The 19,735-nt window shown below is 42.4% G+C and overlaps 1 protein-coding gene across 1 annotated transcript in view; it reads right to left on the reverse strand.

Annotated features, from left to right (window-relative positions):
- CCNY (cyclin Y) overlaps positions 1-19,735 on the reverse strand; it is a 109,823-nt gene that overhangs the window by 23,148 nt on the left and 66,940 nt on the right. The window contains exons 2-3 of the mRNA XM_081834527.1: positions 15,919-15,993; positions 8,937-8,971 (exon numbers count right to left, since the gene is read on the reverse strand). Coding sequence (XP_081690653.1) covers positions 8,937-8,971; positions 15,919-15,993 — 110 coding nt within the window. The remainder of the gene's footprint in view (positions 1-8,936; positions 8,972-15,918; positions 15,994-19,735) is intronic.

Genomic DNA, 19,735 nt, shown 5'->3' on the forward strand with positions numbered 1-19,735 from the left:
AACTTGGTCCAGAGTTGTTCAGGGATTTATATGTTAACAACAAAACTGTGAACCTGACCCAGCAGCTCATCAGCAGTAGCTGATCACACAGATGCTCCACACAGCAAACCCAGCTGCTGTCCCTCTCCGGAAGAAGGTCCTCCATCAGAGCAATCAAGACCGATTTTGTCCCCAAACCAGGCCTGAACCCATACTGAAGTGAATCAACATACCGTATATACTCGAGTATAAGCCGACCTGAATATAAGCCGAGGCACCTAATTTTAGCACATAAATTGGGAAAACTTATTGACTTGAGTATAAGCTGGTTCACCACACCACAAACCTGGTGGTGGTGGCGGCGGCGGTGGAAGAAGAACAAGCAGCCCAAAAGGGCTGCTTTCAGGCTGCTCGTTCCTCTGGAGCAGCCTGAAAGGACCCTCACTTGAGTATAAGCCGAGGGGGGCTTTTTCAGCATAAAAAATGGGCTGAAAAAGTCGGCTTATACTCAAGTATATACGGTAATCAGTTTCCTTCAAGAGTTTCTGCAGCTGGACTGCTACCACCTGCGGTAGCACCTTACCCAGAAAAGGAGCATTTGTTACTGTGGCAACACACACACACACACACACCAACCACTCCCGGACCCATCTATCCAACTCAGCTAGCTTAAATAAAGTTACGATGCACAGGGGTCGAGGGAGCATGTTATACAAGCATTTGGTCTACCATTAAACTGATCCCACAAGACCAGGCAAGAAGTTGTGAATCTGTTATAATGGGAGCATTCAACTCAACAAGACGACAAGTTATTTTATTGCCTAAGTTCCAATACAGTAGTACCTCCGGTTATGAACTTAATTCGTTCCGGAGGTCCGTTATTAAGCCAAAATCGCTCATAACATGAGGCGTGCTTTTGCTAATGGCGCCTCCCGCTGCTGCCACGCGACTTCCGCTATTCCATGTGGAGAGTGGACTTACCGTCCTCCTTGCGAATGCTTCGGGTTTCGAGCTCCGCTAACCCAAAAGTAGATGCTCCCGGTTGCAAACTTTGCCCCGGGAGCATCTACTTTTGGGTTAGCGGAGCTCGAAACCCGAAGCATTCGCAAGGAGGACGGTAAGTCCACTCTCCACATGGAATAGCTCTGCTGACCAACTACTCAAGGATGTGATGGAAAAACCAAATTAGCCTTCTTTGCCCCTTTCACCATCACACAATATGTGTGACTATGACATCTACCACATGCCCAATCAACTTCAGGCATCTCTGTACACAGTCAACACTTCTCCATGAGACAAAAGAAAGGAAGATTTGAAACCAACAACAACAAAAGAGGTTTATCCAGAAAAGGGATTTTTCTTGAAGGAGGTCATCTTGGTTTACCCCATCTTCAGAAGTAAACAAATATGTGTCTTTCAGCAGAGACTTTGAAACAATTTCTTAATTTGGTTTTATTTGGTCTTCAAACTGAAAAGCAGATAAGAGACCTATGCCCAGCCTACATAGCTAACAATGGATGCTATATATATTCACAGCTCCATCTATGCCATGTGTAATGGGTACACTACGAAGGTGTCCTCATCCCTCTGTTCTCCATTCCCACTCCCAATGAATGACCATGAGAAGTAAGGGGTGTCCTGCTGCTATTTCATCATAACCTTTATTCCAGGACCAAGAATAAGCTGGGTAATATCCAAAACAGGATAAAGGGGGGGCGGATTAATAGTAAGAATGCACCCATACAGTTTACCTACTCCAGTCCACACAGGGCTGCAGCCAATAAATGTGCAAGTGGTGAACCAGGCTTAATTGTGGAGCTATTCATGATCATTGGGGCTGATGGGAGTTGTAGTCCAAAATATTTGGAGAGCACCAAGCTGGCAAAGGCTTTGTGCTAAGCAATCAGAGGATGGTGTGTAAATATTGTAGAAATACCTATTATCTGTGATGAAAGAAGGAAATGACTTAGGTGCCTCGCAACTTCTGTCCCACCACCTGCTACTTTACACATCTAAGCCTCTGAACACATATTAGAACCAACAGGCTGACCCTTAAGAGAAGAAAAAACAGATCAAGCTGGCAAAAAGCTGAATTCAAATCTCATCGAAAGCTCTAAATTAAAAAAAAAAAACCAACACATTTATACAGAACAGATTGAAGCTGAATCATATTGTGTTGGACTACCGGTCCACCTCAAGCCCAATATTGTCCATACTGCCTGGTAGCAGCTCTCTTAAGGCTACTGCTGCAGATAATTGAACAAGGGACACTGGGATGTGAACCTGGGAACCTTGCAAACGCAAAACATGCACTTTATTACTGAGGTATAGCTACTCCACACATTTGGATCATCATTAGTAAAAAGCAGCATTTTTATATCGAGTTACCGTCTTGCATAGACAATGCTACAAATTTTATGGATCAATGAGGAACCCTATACTGGGAAAGATGTTCCATCTACCTTGATCGTGAATAGTGGTGGGAGAAAGGCTTCACTTGTTTCTGGGTCCCAACCCTCCCTGGAACTTTGTGTCCTCCCTATACAGTTTGAGACCCACTGGTCTTAAGATAAGCAGTACTGAGACCTGCAGAAACTATTTCAATTGAGCATGAACTCTATGGCACTGCTATCTTCAATGCTACCACAATAGTATTTATTTCTGACACTTTTGCACGATGCCAACAAACATCAGCACCTCTCAGTTGTCCTTTCCACATTGCCTTTTTAAAAAGCACACTGTATTAGGAAGAAGGAGAGAAATAACTGCTCTGGAATTACAGTATAGGGGAGCCAACTTGCACTGCTCAGAGATGCACCATGCACTTATGGAGGAAAAACATAAAATACAAAAGCACAAACCAACAACCCTAAAAAAAAAAGTTTGACAGAAAGCGTGGGCACCAAGTCCACTGCTACTTTATCCAAAACTATTAAGGGGCTTTAGAGATAATTGCTTTCCTAGATCTCCTGGGCTTCTACTCTCCTCTTCCACTATTTCCTTCTTTATTTCCATCTTCCCATAGAAGTAAGAAATGTAGAGTTGGAAGGGATCCTGAGGGTCATCTAATCCAACCCCACATCTAGACTACAAACAACCTTTATCCAGCAAACTGGTGAAGATTTCTTGAAGTGCTGTTCATTATGAACCAAGGCAACTCCGAAAACCTTCATCAGATTCTGGGAAAAGTTGCTGTGAAGGTTTTTTTTAAGTCTCTGGGAACATTGCTTCCAGGCTTAGAGACTTTGATAAGCTGGTAACAATCTGATAAGCTTACAGGCTTAGAGACTCTGGTAAGCTGAAGAAAGGGTGTTGGCTACTTAAATACAATCATCATCACCATCTCCCCTGTGCTCCTTCAAGATACCTTTTTGTAAAAATAAATAAAAACCAAAATGAAGGCAGGACTACTAACACAAGAGGAAGTGGCAGCCTTGGCTCCGGTTCAGCTTGTGTCTGCTGGATGGGTGCCTATTGCAAATGATTGCAGTCTAAAAACATGCGTAATGAATCTGCAATAACCGGACTCAGGCCAAATGTCATTAGGTGACACCCTTGTGGGCAAATATAATGAGAGTTGACTGGTATATGTTGGTAGAGTGCCACTACCACACACCCCTCCTCCTGTTCCTCCTCCTTTTGAACTGTGGCTAGTCTTACTGTGCCCTTACTGTGCCTCCAGAGGAAATATATAGGGGGGGGAGAGGCTCTGCGCCTTCATGCAGAGGGCCCACAGCATGAAAAGGAGGTCACCAGAGGGTCTCATGTCAAGCCCTCCACCCCCCTCACAAACCCCCTAGTGCAGCTGGCCCTGATCTGACTGCAAGAAAATGTTGGTAGAAGTTGTTTCTACATTATTTCAGAAGGAAAGAAGAGCCCCACTGGTTCTGACCAAAGGTCCATCCACTCTGGACCTCATGTCTCAGAAGTCTGGCAATTGCCTTCTTCCCACACCGTTACCATCAGGAGAATGTAACAAATGAACTGCTGGGCATTGCGTCCCAAGTTTGAAAAGGATGCAGTACAGATCCCAGGGCGTGGGAGAGTCCATGGCTGTGGGTGGTGTTATAGGAATGCTAAGGTCTCAAATATAGAATAAATGTTGGTAATTGCACAAGGTAAAACACACATACATAAGTATACAAACCACATGTCTAAAATAGTACAGGAGAGCAATCCAAAAGTCATCTTGGCTCTTCTAAAGACTCTAGATATTTCCTCTACCTCCTTAATCCCCCTTGCCTGAGAACATGGGGAAGTTCCTGAAGAGATTCCTCTCCTGTATCTATGAACCTCCTTTGTATTGATTTTCATTGTTTGCCCAGATACTCTGCACCGAAGGATGTTTGACAGGCACTCTGATTGTCCTATCAAACGCTCATGTTTTGTGTAAACTGTGTGAAACTTGCTAAATCTTCAGGGATATCCCACCTTGGCCTGCCTGAGCCACAGAAACCCCACCTTATGTGTGATGTCATTTCTGACTGTTTGTAGAGGGAATGTCCTTCTTCTCCACTCCAAAATGCAAACCCTTAAGAGAGATGCTTCTTCTTGGTTCTGGGTCTCTCTTGCCTCCTTGCTAGGAGGGGAGGGAACTCTATTGCAACAGAAAATAAATATCTGTATTGCTTTCACTGCATCCTGCCTCCATTCATTCATCTCTGACCGATCATGGACTTAGGGGACTCAGTCCCTTGGGGAGTTGGGCAGCAAAAGCCAACCACACCTATTTTTCTATATCAGTTGAAATGCAGTTCCTGTGCTGCCAAGGTAGGAGCTGGAACTTGTGTCGGCAGAGTCAAGCAAACTTACAAGCCAGGAAGGAAACTTTCGCTTTCCTATCAGCAATGGCAGAGCCATCTAAAGCCACAAAAGGAAATTTGGGTATCAAATCAGCAGCCTTACCAGCCAGATTCAAGCACCTTCCCTTCTGGGGGCACCAAGGCAGCATGCCTGCTGAAGGATTTTAGGGCTGAACTGGGACCCAGGGTCACTGCTAGGCAGTATCAGATGCCCCAACAGATGATCTAGTGGACCAATGCAGCTTTTCCTGGTTCTAAGAAGTGTCAGCCTTGAGGACCGATTGCTCTTCAGTTTCATCAACTTATCCCTGGATAAAAACATCCTGCCAACCTAAGTTCCCACTTTCCAGCCTTCCAAATACTCTGCCTCTGGAACCAGCCTATAACTACACTGCTTCCGGCCTACCCTGGGCCCAGTAAGTAGTATCTGAACAGGGCCTCAAGATCACAAGCTGTGGTTGTGGAAAGCATTGTAAGACAGCAGGCAGAGAAAATGGAAGCAGTGGTTTGTGTTTTGAGGATCAAGTTGCATTTGCCAGAAACTGAGAAAAAAGGCACAGCTTGGAAAACAAGAGTAACCTTCCCCAACACCTGCTTTCAAGTGGCCTTTAAATCACAAAAGAAAATCACAAAGGAAATGACCAGGAACCAAAGTTCTGACATTATTGCTAGGGGCATTTTCTTGTTTTGTCTTTGCCACAACGCATTTGGAACTCTGGAGATATACTGCTGCTGCTATTTGGCACACAGGTTCACCACTGTGCATCATTTTTGAACTTTCAAAGCCCCACTGTTTAGCTCTGTTGTAGCAGCTATTCTACTTTATTTTATTTTTTGTGGGGGAAATGTCTGAACAGCTCTAATCTTCAGCAGAATGCCCCTTATCAAAATCAGAACAGTCTGCAGCCTGAGAGTCACTGATAAAAAGATTTTTAAAATGGACAAGCTCAGAAGCACTTGTAGTTCACTTTGCTGTTTTATCAATTCCTTTATGGCTCACAATTTTTATTCTAATGTTAACAGAATCTGGGGTATTTTAAGTTGTGGGGGGGGGGGAGGGAAAAGCCTTGATATCTCTACCCAAAGTACTGAAAGCCGAATAACAGATGACACAGTATCAAAAAACCAGGTGGGTTGAAAAAAAGGGGTATGAAAAGGTTTGGAGAGACAAAACAAACAGCAGTTGAGATCAGAATACTTCAGACTTTAAGCACCATATAAAAAAGCACCACAAGGCAAGGAGTCATTTTCAAGTATGATATGCTTTATTCAGTGAGGCAACACAGTCCAAAACTGGCTCTGATCCATACAAATCTTGGCCTTTTTTTCACTAGGGTTTGGAATTATGTCCAAACCCAAGAGCCTTTGCTTAACCATGTATTACTTGGCCATCCAACCTGGATGCTTGCCAAGCTGCAAAGGCACAAGGTAAGAGCAACTGGAAAATAACACCGTGAGTAGACTAGAAGTAGATGGGGGACGGCTGGAAAAAACAAACTTTGGAAGAACAAGCTATGGTTTGTTCGCTCATCTGCAAGCAGAGCAGTCAAGATATTTTGCCAACTGATGCAAAGGATAAGATGGTGCCCTTCCTCATTCCATCTAAAGATGCTGCCTGGACAGGCAGCTGAATCTTCTTTCAACACTGGTGGCAGGATAACATCCTTCATAGCACCTAAAGTCAGTAGGCCAGTTTGGGTAGTGTCAGGACAGGCAATTTAGCATACACAGCTCTTTCATCCCATAGAGGGGAATGGCTGAGGGCTTAGGGGGAACAGCCAGAGGGTTGCTGTCACTGCCCCCCAGCACCTGCCAACTAAGGTGATTACTTTGCCTGATGGCAAGGTCAACCCTATCTGTGACAACTTGCAGTTTGCTGACCGAGCCATGGTTAAACAAACCATGGCTTCTTCACATTATGTGCAGGTACAACTATTAATTGATATCAGTTATCAGAAAACAGCCCATGTTAACCCTAGACAATGCAATGTCAAACTCATTTTAGTAGAGGCCTAATATCCACCACAGATTTTTTTAAAGAGAGAAGCCACTGACATATACTGTTTGCTGAAAAGACCTTGTAGCATCTTGGCTCCAGCTAGAAATCCTTAGTTACACTAGCTCAGGAGCATGGGGAAGCCAAAGTGTTCTTCAGAATTACTGTCATAAATGACTCAGCTAACTTGATTACATTTAAGTTGCTTCCTTCCTTCCTTCAGCAGGTCTGATATTATTTATTTATTCATCCTTTAATGAGCACCACTGCTGGAAGGAAGGAAGGAAGGAAGGAAGGAAGGAAGGAAGGAAGGAAGGAAAGGAAGGAAGGAAGGAAGGAAGGAAGGAAGGAAGGAAGGAAGGAAGGAAGATGAGGCTTTATGAATTTTGGCTGACGTGATATGGAAGTTCAGCAAACAACATCATCAGGGGTTGATTTTCAACAAGAAGGCAGCACCAGGAGCAAAGAGTTAACCTCTCTGCATGCTACAACTCCTAAGCACGCACAAACACACAAACACACACACACACACAGAGAGAGAGAGAGAGAGAGAGCAGAAAAAATGAAACTGCAAACACATTAACAAAATTACTTATATCAACATGGGGGTAAGGAAAAGAAAACAGGAGAAGCTGCTCTCAGGTTTTAAAAGTTTTTTTTTTTTTTCATATTTCTCCCTGGTTCTGCAAAACAGTATATTTATGAGGAAAGCATATGGACTGTTGTCAAAAGATGAATTTTCGCTTGCTGGAGTTTCACCTACATTTATATATTTCGGAAAAGGCCAGATATTAGGTTTAATATTATGTAGGTTTCTAGGAGCTGGGTGGGGGGTACTGGGGAAGGGAGGGAGGAAGAGAAAGAGAGAAAACGCAACACATTCGTATTAAACCCTGATAACAAAGGAGTCTCACCTAATCCTAGGACCACCAGTTAGTAAATGTTTAGTACTTACCGGTAGGTACATACCCTTCAGTAAAAATACAAGCACTTCAGTTCCATCATTATTATTATTATTATTATTATTATTATTATTATTATTATTATTATTTTATTATTATATCACAACCTTCTTCCCAAAAGGAAGCACAGGGCCGTTAACCTCATAAAACAATTCATTAATCTTAAAACACCTGAAACATCAACTAGATCCTCGTCTGTAAAAATAGCAGAAGCAGAAAATACTCCCCTAACACAAATCATACCCAAAGGCATGGATAAAAGGTGAGCTTTCAAATTGTGCCTGAAAGTAGCCAGAATGGGGAACAAGCAGATTTCTCATGGGAGGGAGTTCCATAGGTGGAGCACTGCCATGAAGAATGTTTTGCCTTGTGTGGCTGTCCTCCTTGCCACCTTCACTAATGGAACCACAATCAGAGGACTTCCCACTGATCACAAAGTCGGGTCGGAAGATACTGAGAAAGGCGCTCCTTCAAATCCTTGGGCCCCAAGTCATTCAGGGCTTTGTATGAACACCTTGAATCAGGTCAAGCAGATACACTAGCAGCCAGTATAGTGTTTTAAGAATTAGGGTGGAGATACAGTAATTCCCTCTCGCTGACCCTAAAACCAGCCAGGCAGCAGCATTCAACAGCAGTCACAGCTTCTGGAACTTTTTCAAGGGTAGCCCCACTGACAGCACATTGCAACAGTCTATATAACAGGTTATTGGAGCACAGATAACCGATCATGATAGATGACACATGCATATTTAAATTACTGCTTTGCTTGACTACACAGCAAGATGGCAACAGATCAGGTCTCAAGTTGAATGCATTTTGCTGAGAAAAAATGATAATGCAGATATATGTATACTATTCACAACTGAGCCTAAAATTCATCTGCAAAACCATTCAGCTCATTTAGCCTCGTCACCCTACTTTTCTGTTCTAATATGTGGCAAGAAGAAGTGATAAGAAAAGGGCATATCCAGTCTAAAACTGCATCTAAAATGTAATTTTTGCACACTTCCTTGCCATAGGCTTCTGCAACAGATTCCTATAATACAGGTCTCCTTCTACAGTCTCTAAATAACTTTTGGCACTCCACTGGCTGTACATTTAGACAGCTGATTTGCTTGAAAACCAGACTTTTAGATTTAATAGTGTAAACTCAAAACATGCTATTCAGCCAGAAAAAGTTGCATTTTTTTCACTTACGTGGTTTATAAAGAGACTCTTCCGCTTTTCTCTCACTGTGAAAACACAAAACACATTGTAGGAATGTTATATGAATTTGTTTGATTTTAGTTAACTCTCCCAACCACAGAATCTATCATTGGAAAATGAAAAAACTAAATTCAATGCTAAGTTAGTGAATAATCAAATGCTTGGCATGTGTAAAGTAAAACAAGGTGTATTAAAATTCTGCTTTCTAAATTAAATGGTGCTAATGTTATGTTGTACATTGCTTTGAGTTGTTCAAACATTAGATGGTTTATAAATGCTTATAAACAAAACAAAAAAAGCACAGCCCATTTAGTTTAATTGGAACTTTGTTATAAACTCTAAGAAAGCTTTTGATGTACTTGAATGGCACCTGCCAATTAAATGTGTTTTTAACAATGTGAAAATGTTAACAGACATTGAGATTTACCCGTTAATAAACATCCTTGCAGATCAATTTCAAATATTTCAATATGCTAAAAAGACAAACCAAAAGTTTTTGATACCAAATTAGACACAAGCTGCCTCCAGAACCTCAAACTATTTCATTCAGGACTACTTCACTCCACCATCCCCTTTTCTTCCATCTGCATCCTTGCTGCTGTAGATCCAAAAAGTGTGCTGATGCCAATCCAATGAATGGCTGATGCAGGACATATAACCAACATTCTAGAGTCCCCACACCTACAAGAGTTCCACCCCTGCTCCCCACAAGAATTCTTGAACGTATCTCATATCATCTCATGCTGACCACATGGTGACCTTAGAACAAAATGCAATAATTATCTGTTTTATTTAGGTGCCAGGGACACCTAGCTGAAAAGATGGTGCATGATGAAAAAAGCAGGCATTAACAGTGCAACACTCTATGAGTATACTCAGAAGTAAGCCAGAATTCAAAGGGACCAGCTCCCAGGTGTAAGGCTGCAAGCCTCAATGAAACTGAATACAATCAAATCCAAGTTGAAAAGTTCAGCTGACAAGCTCCTGCAACAACCAACAAAAATTGCATTCTATGGTTTCTTAATTTGCTTTATTTTTAAAGCCAAGTGCCCAGTTCTAATTTCTGAAAGTGTAGTTTAACTGTTAAGCTTTTTAGTGCCGTAGGGTGAAATTAAGCAGCATTAAAATTAAGGGAGAAAAGGCACTTTTTCCTTATTATTGTGCTTTTCTGTAGTCCTTTGTGCAGTGTGTAAGAGACAATTTTAGTGGGAGACTTCAAAAGGACAAAAGGCAATATCCTTGAGTTAATAATTACACATCAATTACAACCTCTCGCATTTTGATAGCTTTTAAATAATTTAGTACAGAAATAAAAGCTATGTTTCTTCTAGTTAAGGGAATTGTCTGGTACTGATCTAAGCAAAGGACTACACGAGTTCAAAGAAAAGCTGACTCGGTTTCTCCTCAATTCTTAAAATGAAAAGTGGAATTTTCTTTGGTTTTTTCAAGCTGACAAGTGCATACTGGCAACAAACAAGCACACTCTCACTCAATTGAGGCAAGCAAGCAGGGAGGGGGCTAAATCTAAAGCGGTGCATCCACAGAATGTACTCCAAGGCGAACAACATTGCTCTAGGGCAGGGGTTGGGAAGCTCAGGCCTGGGAGCAAAATGCAGGCCTCTCTATGTGGCCCTCGGGACTGTACACAGGCCACACCTCCTGTACTGGCCACAGCCTTAACTGGCCTTGCTCCACCCTGCTTGAATGGTTTTGTTTTTAAGGGTACTTGGACGCGGGTGGCGCTGTGGGTTAAACCAAAGAGCCTAGGACTTGCCGATCAGATGGTCAGTGGTTCGAATCCCCGTGATAGGGTGAGCTCCCATTGCTCGGTCCCTGCTCCTGTCAACCTAGCAGTTTGAAAGCACATCAAAGTGCAAGTAGATAAATAGGTACCGTTCCAGCGGGAAGGTAAACGGCGTTTCTGTGCGCTGCTCTGGTTCGCCAGAAGCGGCTTAGTCATGCTGGCCACATGACCCAGAAGCTGTATGCTGGCTCCCTTGGCCAATAAAGCGAGATTAGCACCGGAAGCCCAGAGTCGGCCGCGACTGGACTTAATGGTCAGGGGTCCCCTTTACCCTTAAGGACTCCATGGAGCCCCCTTCCACAGTGAGTCCACCTCCTCACCATAATTATCACCAACTCCTGCAGTGACTCTTCATCATCATCACGGATGTGGGCCACTCTGGGCATGCCATTTTGTGGTAGAGGAGGACTGCTTTGTTCTACCACTAAGTGGCATAGCTGAAGTGGCCTGCATGTCAAGGAAACGGTCGTTCTGGCCACACCACACAGTGGGTTGCACCAAAATGCCTCCAGGAGGTGAGAAGCAGTGGCAGCAGCAGAGGAGGTAGGCAAAGGGAAAGGGTGGGAGAGGGGTGTATGTATCGTCACCTACTTTTTCTTTCTTTCAAATAAAGCACTGACGATGACGAGGAGCAGGTCCAGGGGGTTACTGCCTGTGAGTCCCATGCTGGGATTATGCCCTGTTATCACCTCATTCCTGTTCAGAGTTCTGTTTCACTTTTTTCCTTTTCCACTGCAACTTTAAAACTTATTCCTGGACCTGCATCATGCTCTTCTTCTGACTCTGCTAATCCCTCGGCTTCAAATGAGAGCACCACATACATCTCAAACTGTTTTGTGCGCAACTAGCAAATTCAAATGCAACCTGAATTTGTTCCTAACACCAGAGCCTACTTGCCAACTGCTCTTCTCTGGCTTCCACAATGCCACCGGTTTTATTTTGGGAATGGAATTTCACATATTTTTGCAGGCACGGCCTAAATTTAGAAATTCTGAGCAGCGTTTCGGGAGCGAGAGGCTGCATAACAACAAAAGATGTTCCAGTTTATTATACAAAGATGCGGGCTGCAATCCAGAGGATCAGAAATGGGCATATATATAGCCATGGTCTCCTCAGAGCAACAGCACAGAACCCAAATCCCTCTGACAAATGTCAGAAAGCACAATCTAGCAATATATATTTATTTTATTTATTTGTGTTCCACCTTTTTAAATAAATAAAAAACATCCACAATTAAAAGCACAACAGCTAAGAAATCTAAACGCAGCAAAACATGATTATAAAAGTGTCCAAAGTTACAAAAACAAAGTCAACATAGCAGCAGGAAGCATCTGCAACAACAAAACAGCATAATTAGTAAAATTCCAGCGGCAACAATAAAAATCATAACCACTGTTTATTCAAATCCCAGGCTAATCTGTTTTGACCCAGTGCCTATAATCTGAGTAGGCTGTAGGAAAAGTTGCTTCTTTTTTGTTTTGCCTTAGGCCATCTTTCAACAGGTTTCAGGTACTTGGTATATATTTTAGCACTCCCAACTCCTGCAGTACTGGCACTTGGTCAGCCTACATTGGCTTGCAGAGGTCCACACGGAAGACCAGAACCAGCATGCAACTAGGTGTCTGGCTGGCTTTTCACAGCAATTACAGAGTGTTGCAAAGCACAGGCTATCTCCCTGCCCCAAGGAAAATTCTTCTAAGTGAAAGTTGTTCTTAAAGCTACAACAAAATTGGACAAGGATGATAGTAGGGCTGGTTACGTAAACTTTGGGATGCGTGTGTGGCAAACACAGAAGTATTTTACCGGGTTTCACTGTGCGCACATGCGCAGAAGCAATCTGCACATGCGCAGAAGTGGTCCTCAGGTTGCGGAAACCTTGGGATCCGTATATCGTGATGTTTAGCTGGTGATATATATATCATGTTGTTGAAAACCAGATATTGCCCAGGCCTAGACAGTAGTATCCTGATCAAGTGACATCCAAAAACAAACCTAGGAAGTAATCCACTGCCTAGCAATGCTTTCCATTTGATTTAACTCTGCAAGTACAGGAAAACTGCACTTGATTATAAAGGTGTTTTATAATTGAGAAGCTGTTCACACTCTGGGCGTTAATGTAAGACTGTGGTAGATTGTAAAGAAAACCAGAATTGGAACAATGGTCCGCAAAATAATCCAGTTTTACAATCACTGGAATGCAATATTCCCAGCTGACGCTGGAATAACAAATCACAAAACTGCAAGACTGCACCAAACGTTCATTTACAAACATTTCTGATGTGAAAACCTAGAACATAAGAAAAGCCTGCTACAGACCATCTGGTCCATCATCCTGTTCTCACATTGACCAACCAGATACCTGTGAGAAACCTACAAGCAGGAACTGAGCACAAGAGCAGTCTACCCCTTCTGAGGTTTCCAGAAACTGGAATTCATGATGATATTGCCTGTGAATTTTTTCAGCTTAGCCCAATATTTTTCTGACCATTCACACTTCTCATGTCTATTTGTATTGGTTATCTCCCAAGTGTTTTGTTGCCAATTCTAGATTTTGTTGCCAATCCTACTTCATTTCACGATCTTAGCCAATGAGGACTTGCACACAGAACATTAGAATAACACGGTACCACAAAGTCAGACTACCTGATGATATAGAAGGGAGGCCAACATAAGCAAGTGCAATGCTGTAAATGGGCACTGGAAAGTGAAAGTGAAAGTAAGCTTGTTCCTGTTGCCCCAACTGATCAATATGACATTCTGTTGTTAACCAAACTGTGTAATTTACTTGTCTTGGTACCAGGCAATTGTGATCCTTCTTTCACACTCCATTAAGAGTGGAGGAAATGAGTCGGTCTTTAGTGAAACTATCCTGCAGCCAAATCTATTGTTATACTGTGCTTCTTCTGATCTGCACCACCCCAGATAAACCACTGAAGGGCGTTGTCATGGTGCAGAAGGGTTTACTGAAATCATTCCCCTATTGGGATTCATCTCTGTGTCAGCAACCACTGAAGGTTACATAAGTGTTAAAAGGATTTTAGAGATCACACATGGCACACCGAGGGTTGTATTCCATGTTGGTTCAATTCAGGATAGACCCACTAAAATTAATGGTCTGTATTCCAATGGGCCTACACTGTGTAGAACACAGTTGGATACAGTCCTGATTTCCCAATGCTCCTCTTGCATTAAGCCATAAGAAAACACTGCACAGAAAAAAACAATTCTCTTTTTGAAATCATATACCTCTGTATCAGTCTTTCCCAACCTGGAGCTCTCCATAAGTTTTGAACTCCAACCCCCTCAGCCTCTGCCAGCATGTAGTCCAAAACATATTGGGGACGGCTTTCATTACCCTCTTGTAGAGCTTATTCCCTGTCTTGATGCAATTGTTTTGTGAATATCTCTGGCAGACACACACCAGCCAATTATAGATGCATTCTGGGGAAAACAAAGATGGTGGAAGCTGCAGCAGCCACTGGTAACTTTCTGCTGAGCATTGGGCTGAATGCAGAGAAGGGTGGCAGTGGTCAGCTTGGTCCTTGGCATTCAGCAACATAATATGCAGCAGGCACCTCTATCTTTCTTTCCCTTGAGGGTCCACTAGGTTGGGGGGGCACAGCTTATTTCCCAGAGCCCCCACACCTCAGAACTGGCTTGTGATATCAGGACATAGCTGTCATTGTTTCCCTTTTTTAAGGGAAATTCCCTTATTCCAAATAAGGTTCCTCACAAGAAAAGGGAAACGTTGACAGCTATGTATCAGGACATGCTATCACAGCAGGGGTAGAGAAGACTTAACAGAGGGTTGACTTTTGTCAAGGATATCTAGAAAACATTTCAGAGACAAAATGATTGCCATTTATTATACCTGACAGCTTCAGAACAAGGGGGAACTATCATCACTGAGGCCCAGCACTACAGATTGAATAAGCCAACAGTAAATGAATCTCCCTCCACTGATTGCATCAAGGTTCACTCTAAGGCAAATACTGTTAATTTCCAGGTGCTGTAGAAACCCAGACTAATAAATGATGATGTTCGACTCCACTGATCAATGAGTGCAAGGAGAAAGACTGTTTTATTTTTAAAATGTGCAGCCTGCAAGCAAAATGCTATAAATCAACCAGCTCAGCTCTGAGGCCTCTCTAACTGAACTAACTTGTTGAAAAATTATTCCTAAAGTTTCCAATAAGTAACTCTTGCCTGTTTTGTAAAACAAGTTATCATTTACAACATGAGCCTGTGTGGTCCAGTGGAAAATTTGTTGCAAGTAGCTTCAGGTCCTTGCAAAGCAACAGTGCCTTGAGCAAAAGAACTGTCTCTCAGCCTATTTGGTACAAGAGAGGACCAGTCTTTGTAGATGTACTTGGTCCTCACCGACCTAAATAGATGGGTTCATATAAAGCACAACAACTTAAGAACAAAGTGAGACCTTACTCCACAGTCTTTTCAAAAGGAAGATTTGTATCGAGTTAATATGTGAGAATTCTATGCTACAATACATCAATTTCAAAACACTTAACTATACAATTGTGTCTGTATAATGGGAAAAGATTAATTGTTGATAAACACAAAGGATTGGGGGGGGGGAATCTAAATAAATAATCCAGTAGTCTAAACATAACAATTCACTATGAAATACAGCCCTTATTGAGAATCAATAGCACATAGGCGCATAAGTGGTCTTGGAAAAAGGATTATGTGTGTATGGGGTCCTCATTTATCAGATTGCATTAAGCCCACTAGCTGATGAAATGCTTTAAAAACAGAGAGTTCAGATTTATGCCTCAAGAGAAGGCAAGATTATTTCTCTCTCACAGATCATTTTGTTAAAGTCCTAAAAAATGAAAATAAGTCAGTAAGACTCTCATGCTAAACATGTTTAGGATCCTGAACATATTTAGGATGAAAGACTTGCATGGTTAATTTCCATTTCTGATGCTGCTGTTAAAACAATCCAAGCCAGTGGCCCACTCTGAATAGCAGGTCAGCCACAAACCACAGCTTTTTAAATAAAATAAATATAATAGCTAATTATCTATCCAAATTGTTATCAGGTATGGTCTTGCAATAGGGCTATATGCATATTATAAACTATGCATGAAGCGTATGTTATAAAGTGCACATGAATCTTTTGTTGTTTGTATAATAACACTGGTGACTTACCATCTGTTTGAGATTTGCTGAGGAAGATTGTGCTGGCCCGTGGATGATCTGATGGGTTGAACTCCATGTTCAGATCTTAAAAGAAAAGAGAGATAACGTTAAAATAATGCCCCATTGTGAGTCCATATTTAAGTAACTTTGGCCTTGAGACCCTACTCCTACAGCCAATTCTTTTTAAAGAGCTGAGTCTATTCAGATATATTTTCAAGCAGGATTTGTAGTTGCAAAAATCAGTTGTACTGCAGCATAAACATGTATTGTGCAAATCGTTCATATAAGGACACCAACTACTGTCAGATCATTTTCAGATATGGAACTGACAGCTGGCAAGATCCAACATACTGCCCTCCCACTGTTCTGATGCCTAGCAAGTAATATACCCACTTCACTAATAGGGAGGAATAATATTATTAATCTTTGTTTCACCAAATCCCATAATGAGTGGCTGTTGTTTTTTCCTGGTTAGCCTGAGTTAAGAGATACAGGAAACTAGGAAGCTGACTTATACAGTACTGAGTCAAGACCACCAGGTCCATGTGGCTCCATATTGTCAACACTGTCTTGAGATGTAGAACATTGAACACAGGAGCTTCTACATAGAACGCAGATACCCTGCCCTGAGCTACAGCCCTTTCCCCAAAATTCTCTTCTTCGCATTACCAACTCAAGAGTAATGACCAAAGCAGGATGAGATGCATTGGGACTAAAACAACCTGAAAAGCATGGAATTGATTATCGCACATTTTTATGAGTGTACTTCTACCCACCCGCTGCAGAAGACTTAAACCGCTGTAAGTACCGTATTTTTTGCTCTATAAGACTCACTTTTTCCCTCCTAAAAAGTAAGGGGAAATGTGTCTGCGTCTTATGGAGCGAATGCAGGCTGCGCAGCTATCCCAGAAGCCAGAACAGCAAGAGGGATTGCTGCTTTCACTGCGCAGAGATCCCTCTTGCTGTTTTGGCTTCTGAAATTCAGAATATTTTTTTCCTTGTTTTCCTCCTCCAAAAACTAGGTGCGTCTTGTGGTCTGGTGCGTCTTATAGAGCGAAAAATATGGTAATGATGCGGCACTGAGTGACTATTAGCTGAGTGATTGCTAAATGCAATGCGGTTGCTAAAGAAGGGTAACTCCTTCTGAGTTTAAAAATATGTGGGCAAAAAAAGGTGCATTTCCACTTACGTCCACTTCCTATGTATGAGGAACACACACAGGAGAGGAGAAAGAATAAGGGTGGTTTTCAATAGCTCATTTCTAATCTAGTCACATAGCAATCAATGAAGGTTCACACACAGTCAATGAAGGTTCCCCAGCTACCTCCCACCAGCTTAATGGCTGACTTGTAGCTAAGTATTAAGGTAAAGGTAAAGGGACCCCTGACCGTTAGGTCCAGTAACAGATGACTCTGGGGTTGCGGCGCTCATCACACTTTACTGGCTAAGGGAGCCAGCGTACAGCTTCCGGGTCATGTGGCCAGCATGACTAAGCAGCTTCTGGCGAACCAGAGCAGCACACGGAAATGCCATTTATCTTCCCACTGGAGTGGTACCTATTTATCTACTTGCACTTTGACGTGCTTTTGAACTGCTAGGTTGGCAGGATCAGGGACTGAGCAACGGGAGCTCACCCCGTTGCGGGGATTCGAACCGCCAACCTTCTGATCGGCAAGCCCTAGGCTCTGTGGTATTAAAGGCGGACCCATTCTGAATACCTCCACTATTATGGTAAGAGTCAAAGCTGTTGAGAATCTCAGTTTACTCCCTCTACAGTAGCAAGCTGTTGAGTTCTGTGTAATCTATGCTGCTTAAAAGGCCTGAACTAGAAATAACGAGGGACACATGGCTGCTGACCCACATCTCCCCAGTAATATATAGTGGAAGAAGGCTTGTGACCCAACATCATCCCACTTAGCATTTCCCTGACCCTTTTCCACTTCACTGGTTGCCATTTGCAAGACATAAGCAAATGCTGAGGTCGTCAACACCACATCACATAATTTATTTTATTTTGCCAGCCATGATTTATGGTGGATTCACACAAGCATGCAGAAATAATACCTGCTACTAGTTTGCTCTGGACTGTACCACTTTATACTGCGTAGGGGCGGGGTTTACATGTCTGAATGCTTCTCCATGTAAAAGACTCATTGCATGGGGAGAATGGGATATTATCCCAGTTTTCTCCTTGAGAGGTCCACAAGGAAGAATTGGGAAATGAATTGGAAGTGACAGGGATTTGCCAACTTGGGCAGGAATGAACACCCAATTTACTTGCTGGATGATTCTCTAAATGATACAGGACGTCTTCATGCATTATGTTTTCATGAGCGCACCTAAAAGGAGAAGCGTGTGACTTTGGCAAATGAGTGTTTTCAAACACAGGTGTCCCTATGGTCCCCAGGAAGTCAGGAGTAGCTGCAGTTCCCTATTGAATGTACACTTAGCAGCAAATGCAGGGCAATGTGAGAAAATGGTCCTCTCATTTGTGCCGTCCATTAGGGTGATCTGCAAACTAACTGGGGAGGAAGGGACCAGTCTGATCTGTTCTTTTGCCTTTCACAGCAGAAGTCAGCCTGGGAATTTTATTTTAAAGCACGGGCATACACACTATCACCTGATGTTAAAGGTACAGAAAAAGGGATAGATGGGAAAAAGTTGGCAATGCAAGGATGGCAATCATGATGTAAACAGCTGTAAATCACCTTATTATATGGTTTGGGCATACAAATCAAACTGCCAGGCATTTCCTTAAGTTCATGCCAAAGGTCAAAACAGGAGCCATTTATCTTGTTTGGAAAAAGTTGGCATGAGATTGTGCCTATTAAAAATGCACTATACTTTCAGGGAAATGTAGCCAGGCAAACTTTCCAATCAGAGGTCAGTGACCAAAGAAGAAGACTTCCAGGCCACCCAGCATATTGGGTACTCACTCAGTCCAGTTCTATATATACTCTGATCCTCAAAGGCACTCAGGACAGAACTGCCTCTTGGTGGCTCATTAGTAAATGTGACATATTAGTAAATAAGCTTGTTATGTATTGTTCCAAATTTTCTCAATCCCTCACTTAAGGGACACTAGGATTTAAAAACAGTGACCAGAAAAATAATTATGCAAGTGAGGTGGAATGAAAAAGTGAAAGCCTACTGGCATCATTTTAAAGAAAGGGAGAGCAATTCCTTAAACTCATTAGTGCACAGGAAGGAGACAGCCATAAAAAGAATGAAGGCCAGGTATCCTAGCAACTAGCTGCTTCTGAAGAATTCTCATCCCAGCTTCCCTGGGTGTGCAATAGGAAACACTAGTGATTGCTGCCTGGTTTTATCACAAATGTTACAGAAACAAGCTGAAGTAACAAGAATGCACACAGACACTTTGGAGGGAAAGTTCAGACTTATTTTCTGATACTTTCGCATGGGCCAGGCTTGCACTCAACTCCTGTTAACAAACGAAGCACTTTCAAGCAGAAAGCAGGAATGCCACTTCAAGTTTCCATGACCAGAAAAGGGGTGGAGGTTCATCTTCCGGCTGAAAAGCCTGCCCTTTGATATAGTCATGACTCAGGTACAAAGAGCACAATGCATTTTAAGAGCGCTTGCTGAGTTTATATTTTTATATATTATAACCAGAGATTCAAAGCTACTCCTGAGGAATAATCTAATGTGATCTGACTCATGATGTGCTTTTCCTAAATAATTGTAAGAAGAGCAGAAATCGTAACTTGCATTAAATCCCGATGCCAACTATTACAGTGGTACCTCGGGTTACATTCACTTCAGGTTACATACGCTTCAGGTTACAGACTCCGCTAACCCAGAAATA

This window comes from Podarcis erhardii, assembly GCF_964252035.2.
Source record: "Podarcis erhardii genome assembly, chromosome: 12".
Lineage (NCBI taxonomy): Eukaryota > Metazoa > Chordata > Lepidosauria > Squamata > Lacertidae > Podarcis > Podarcis erhardii.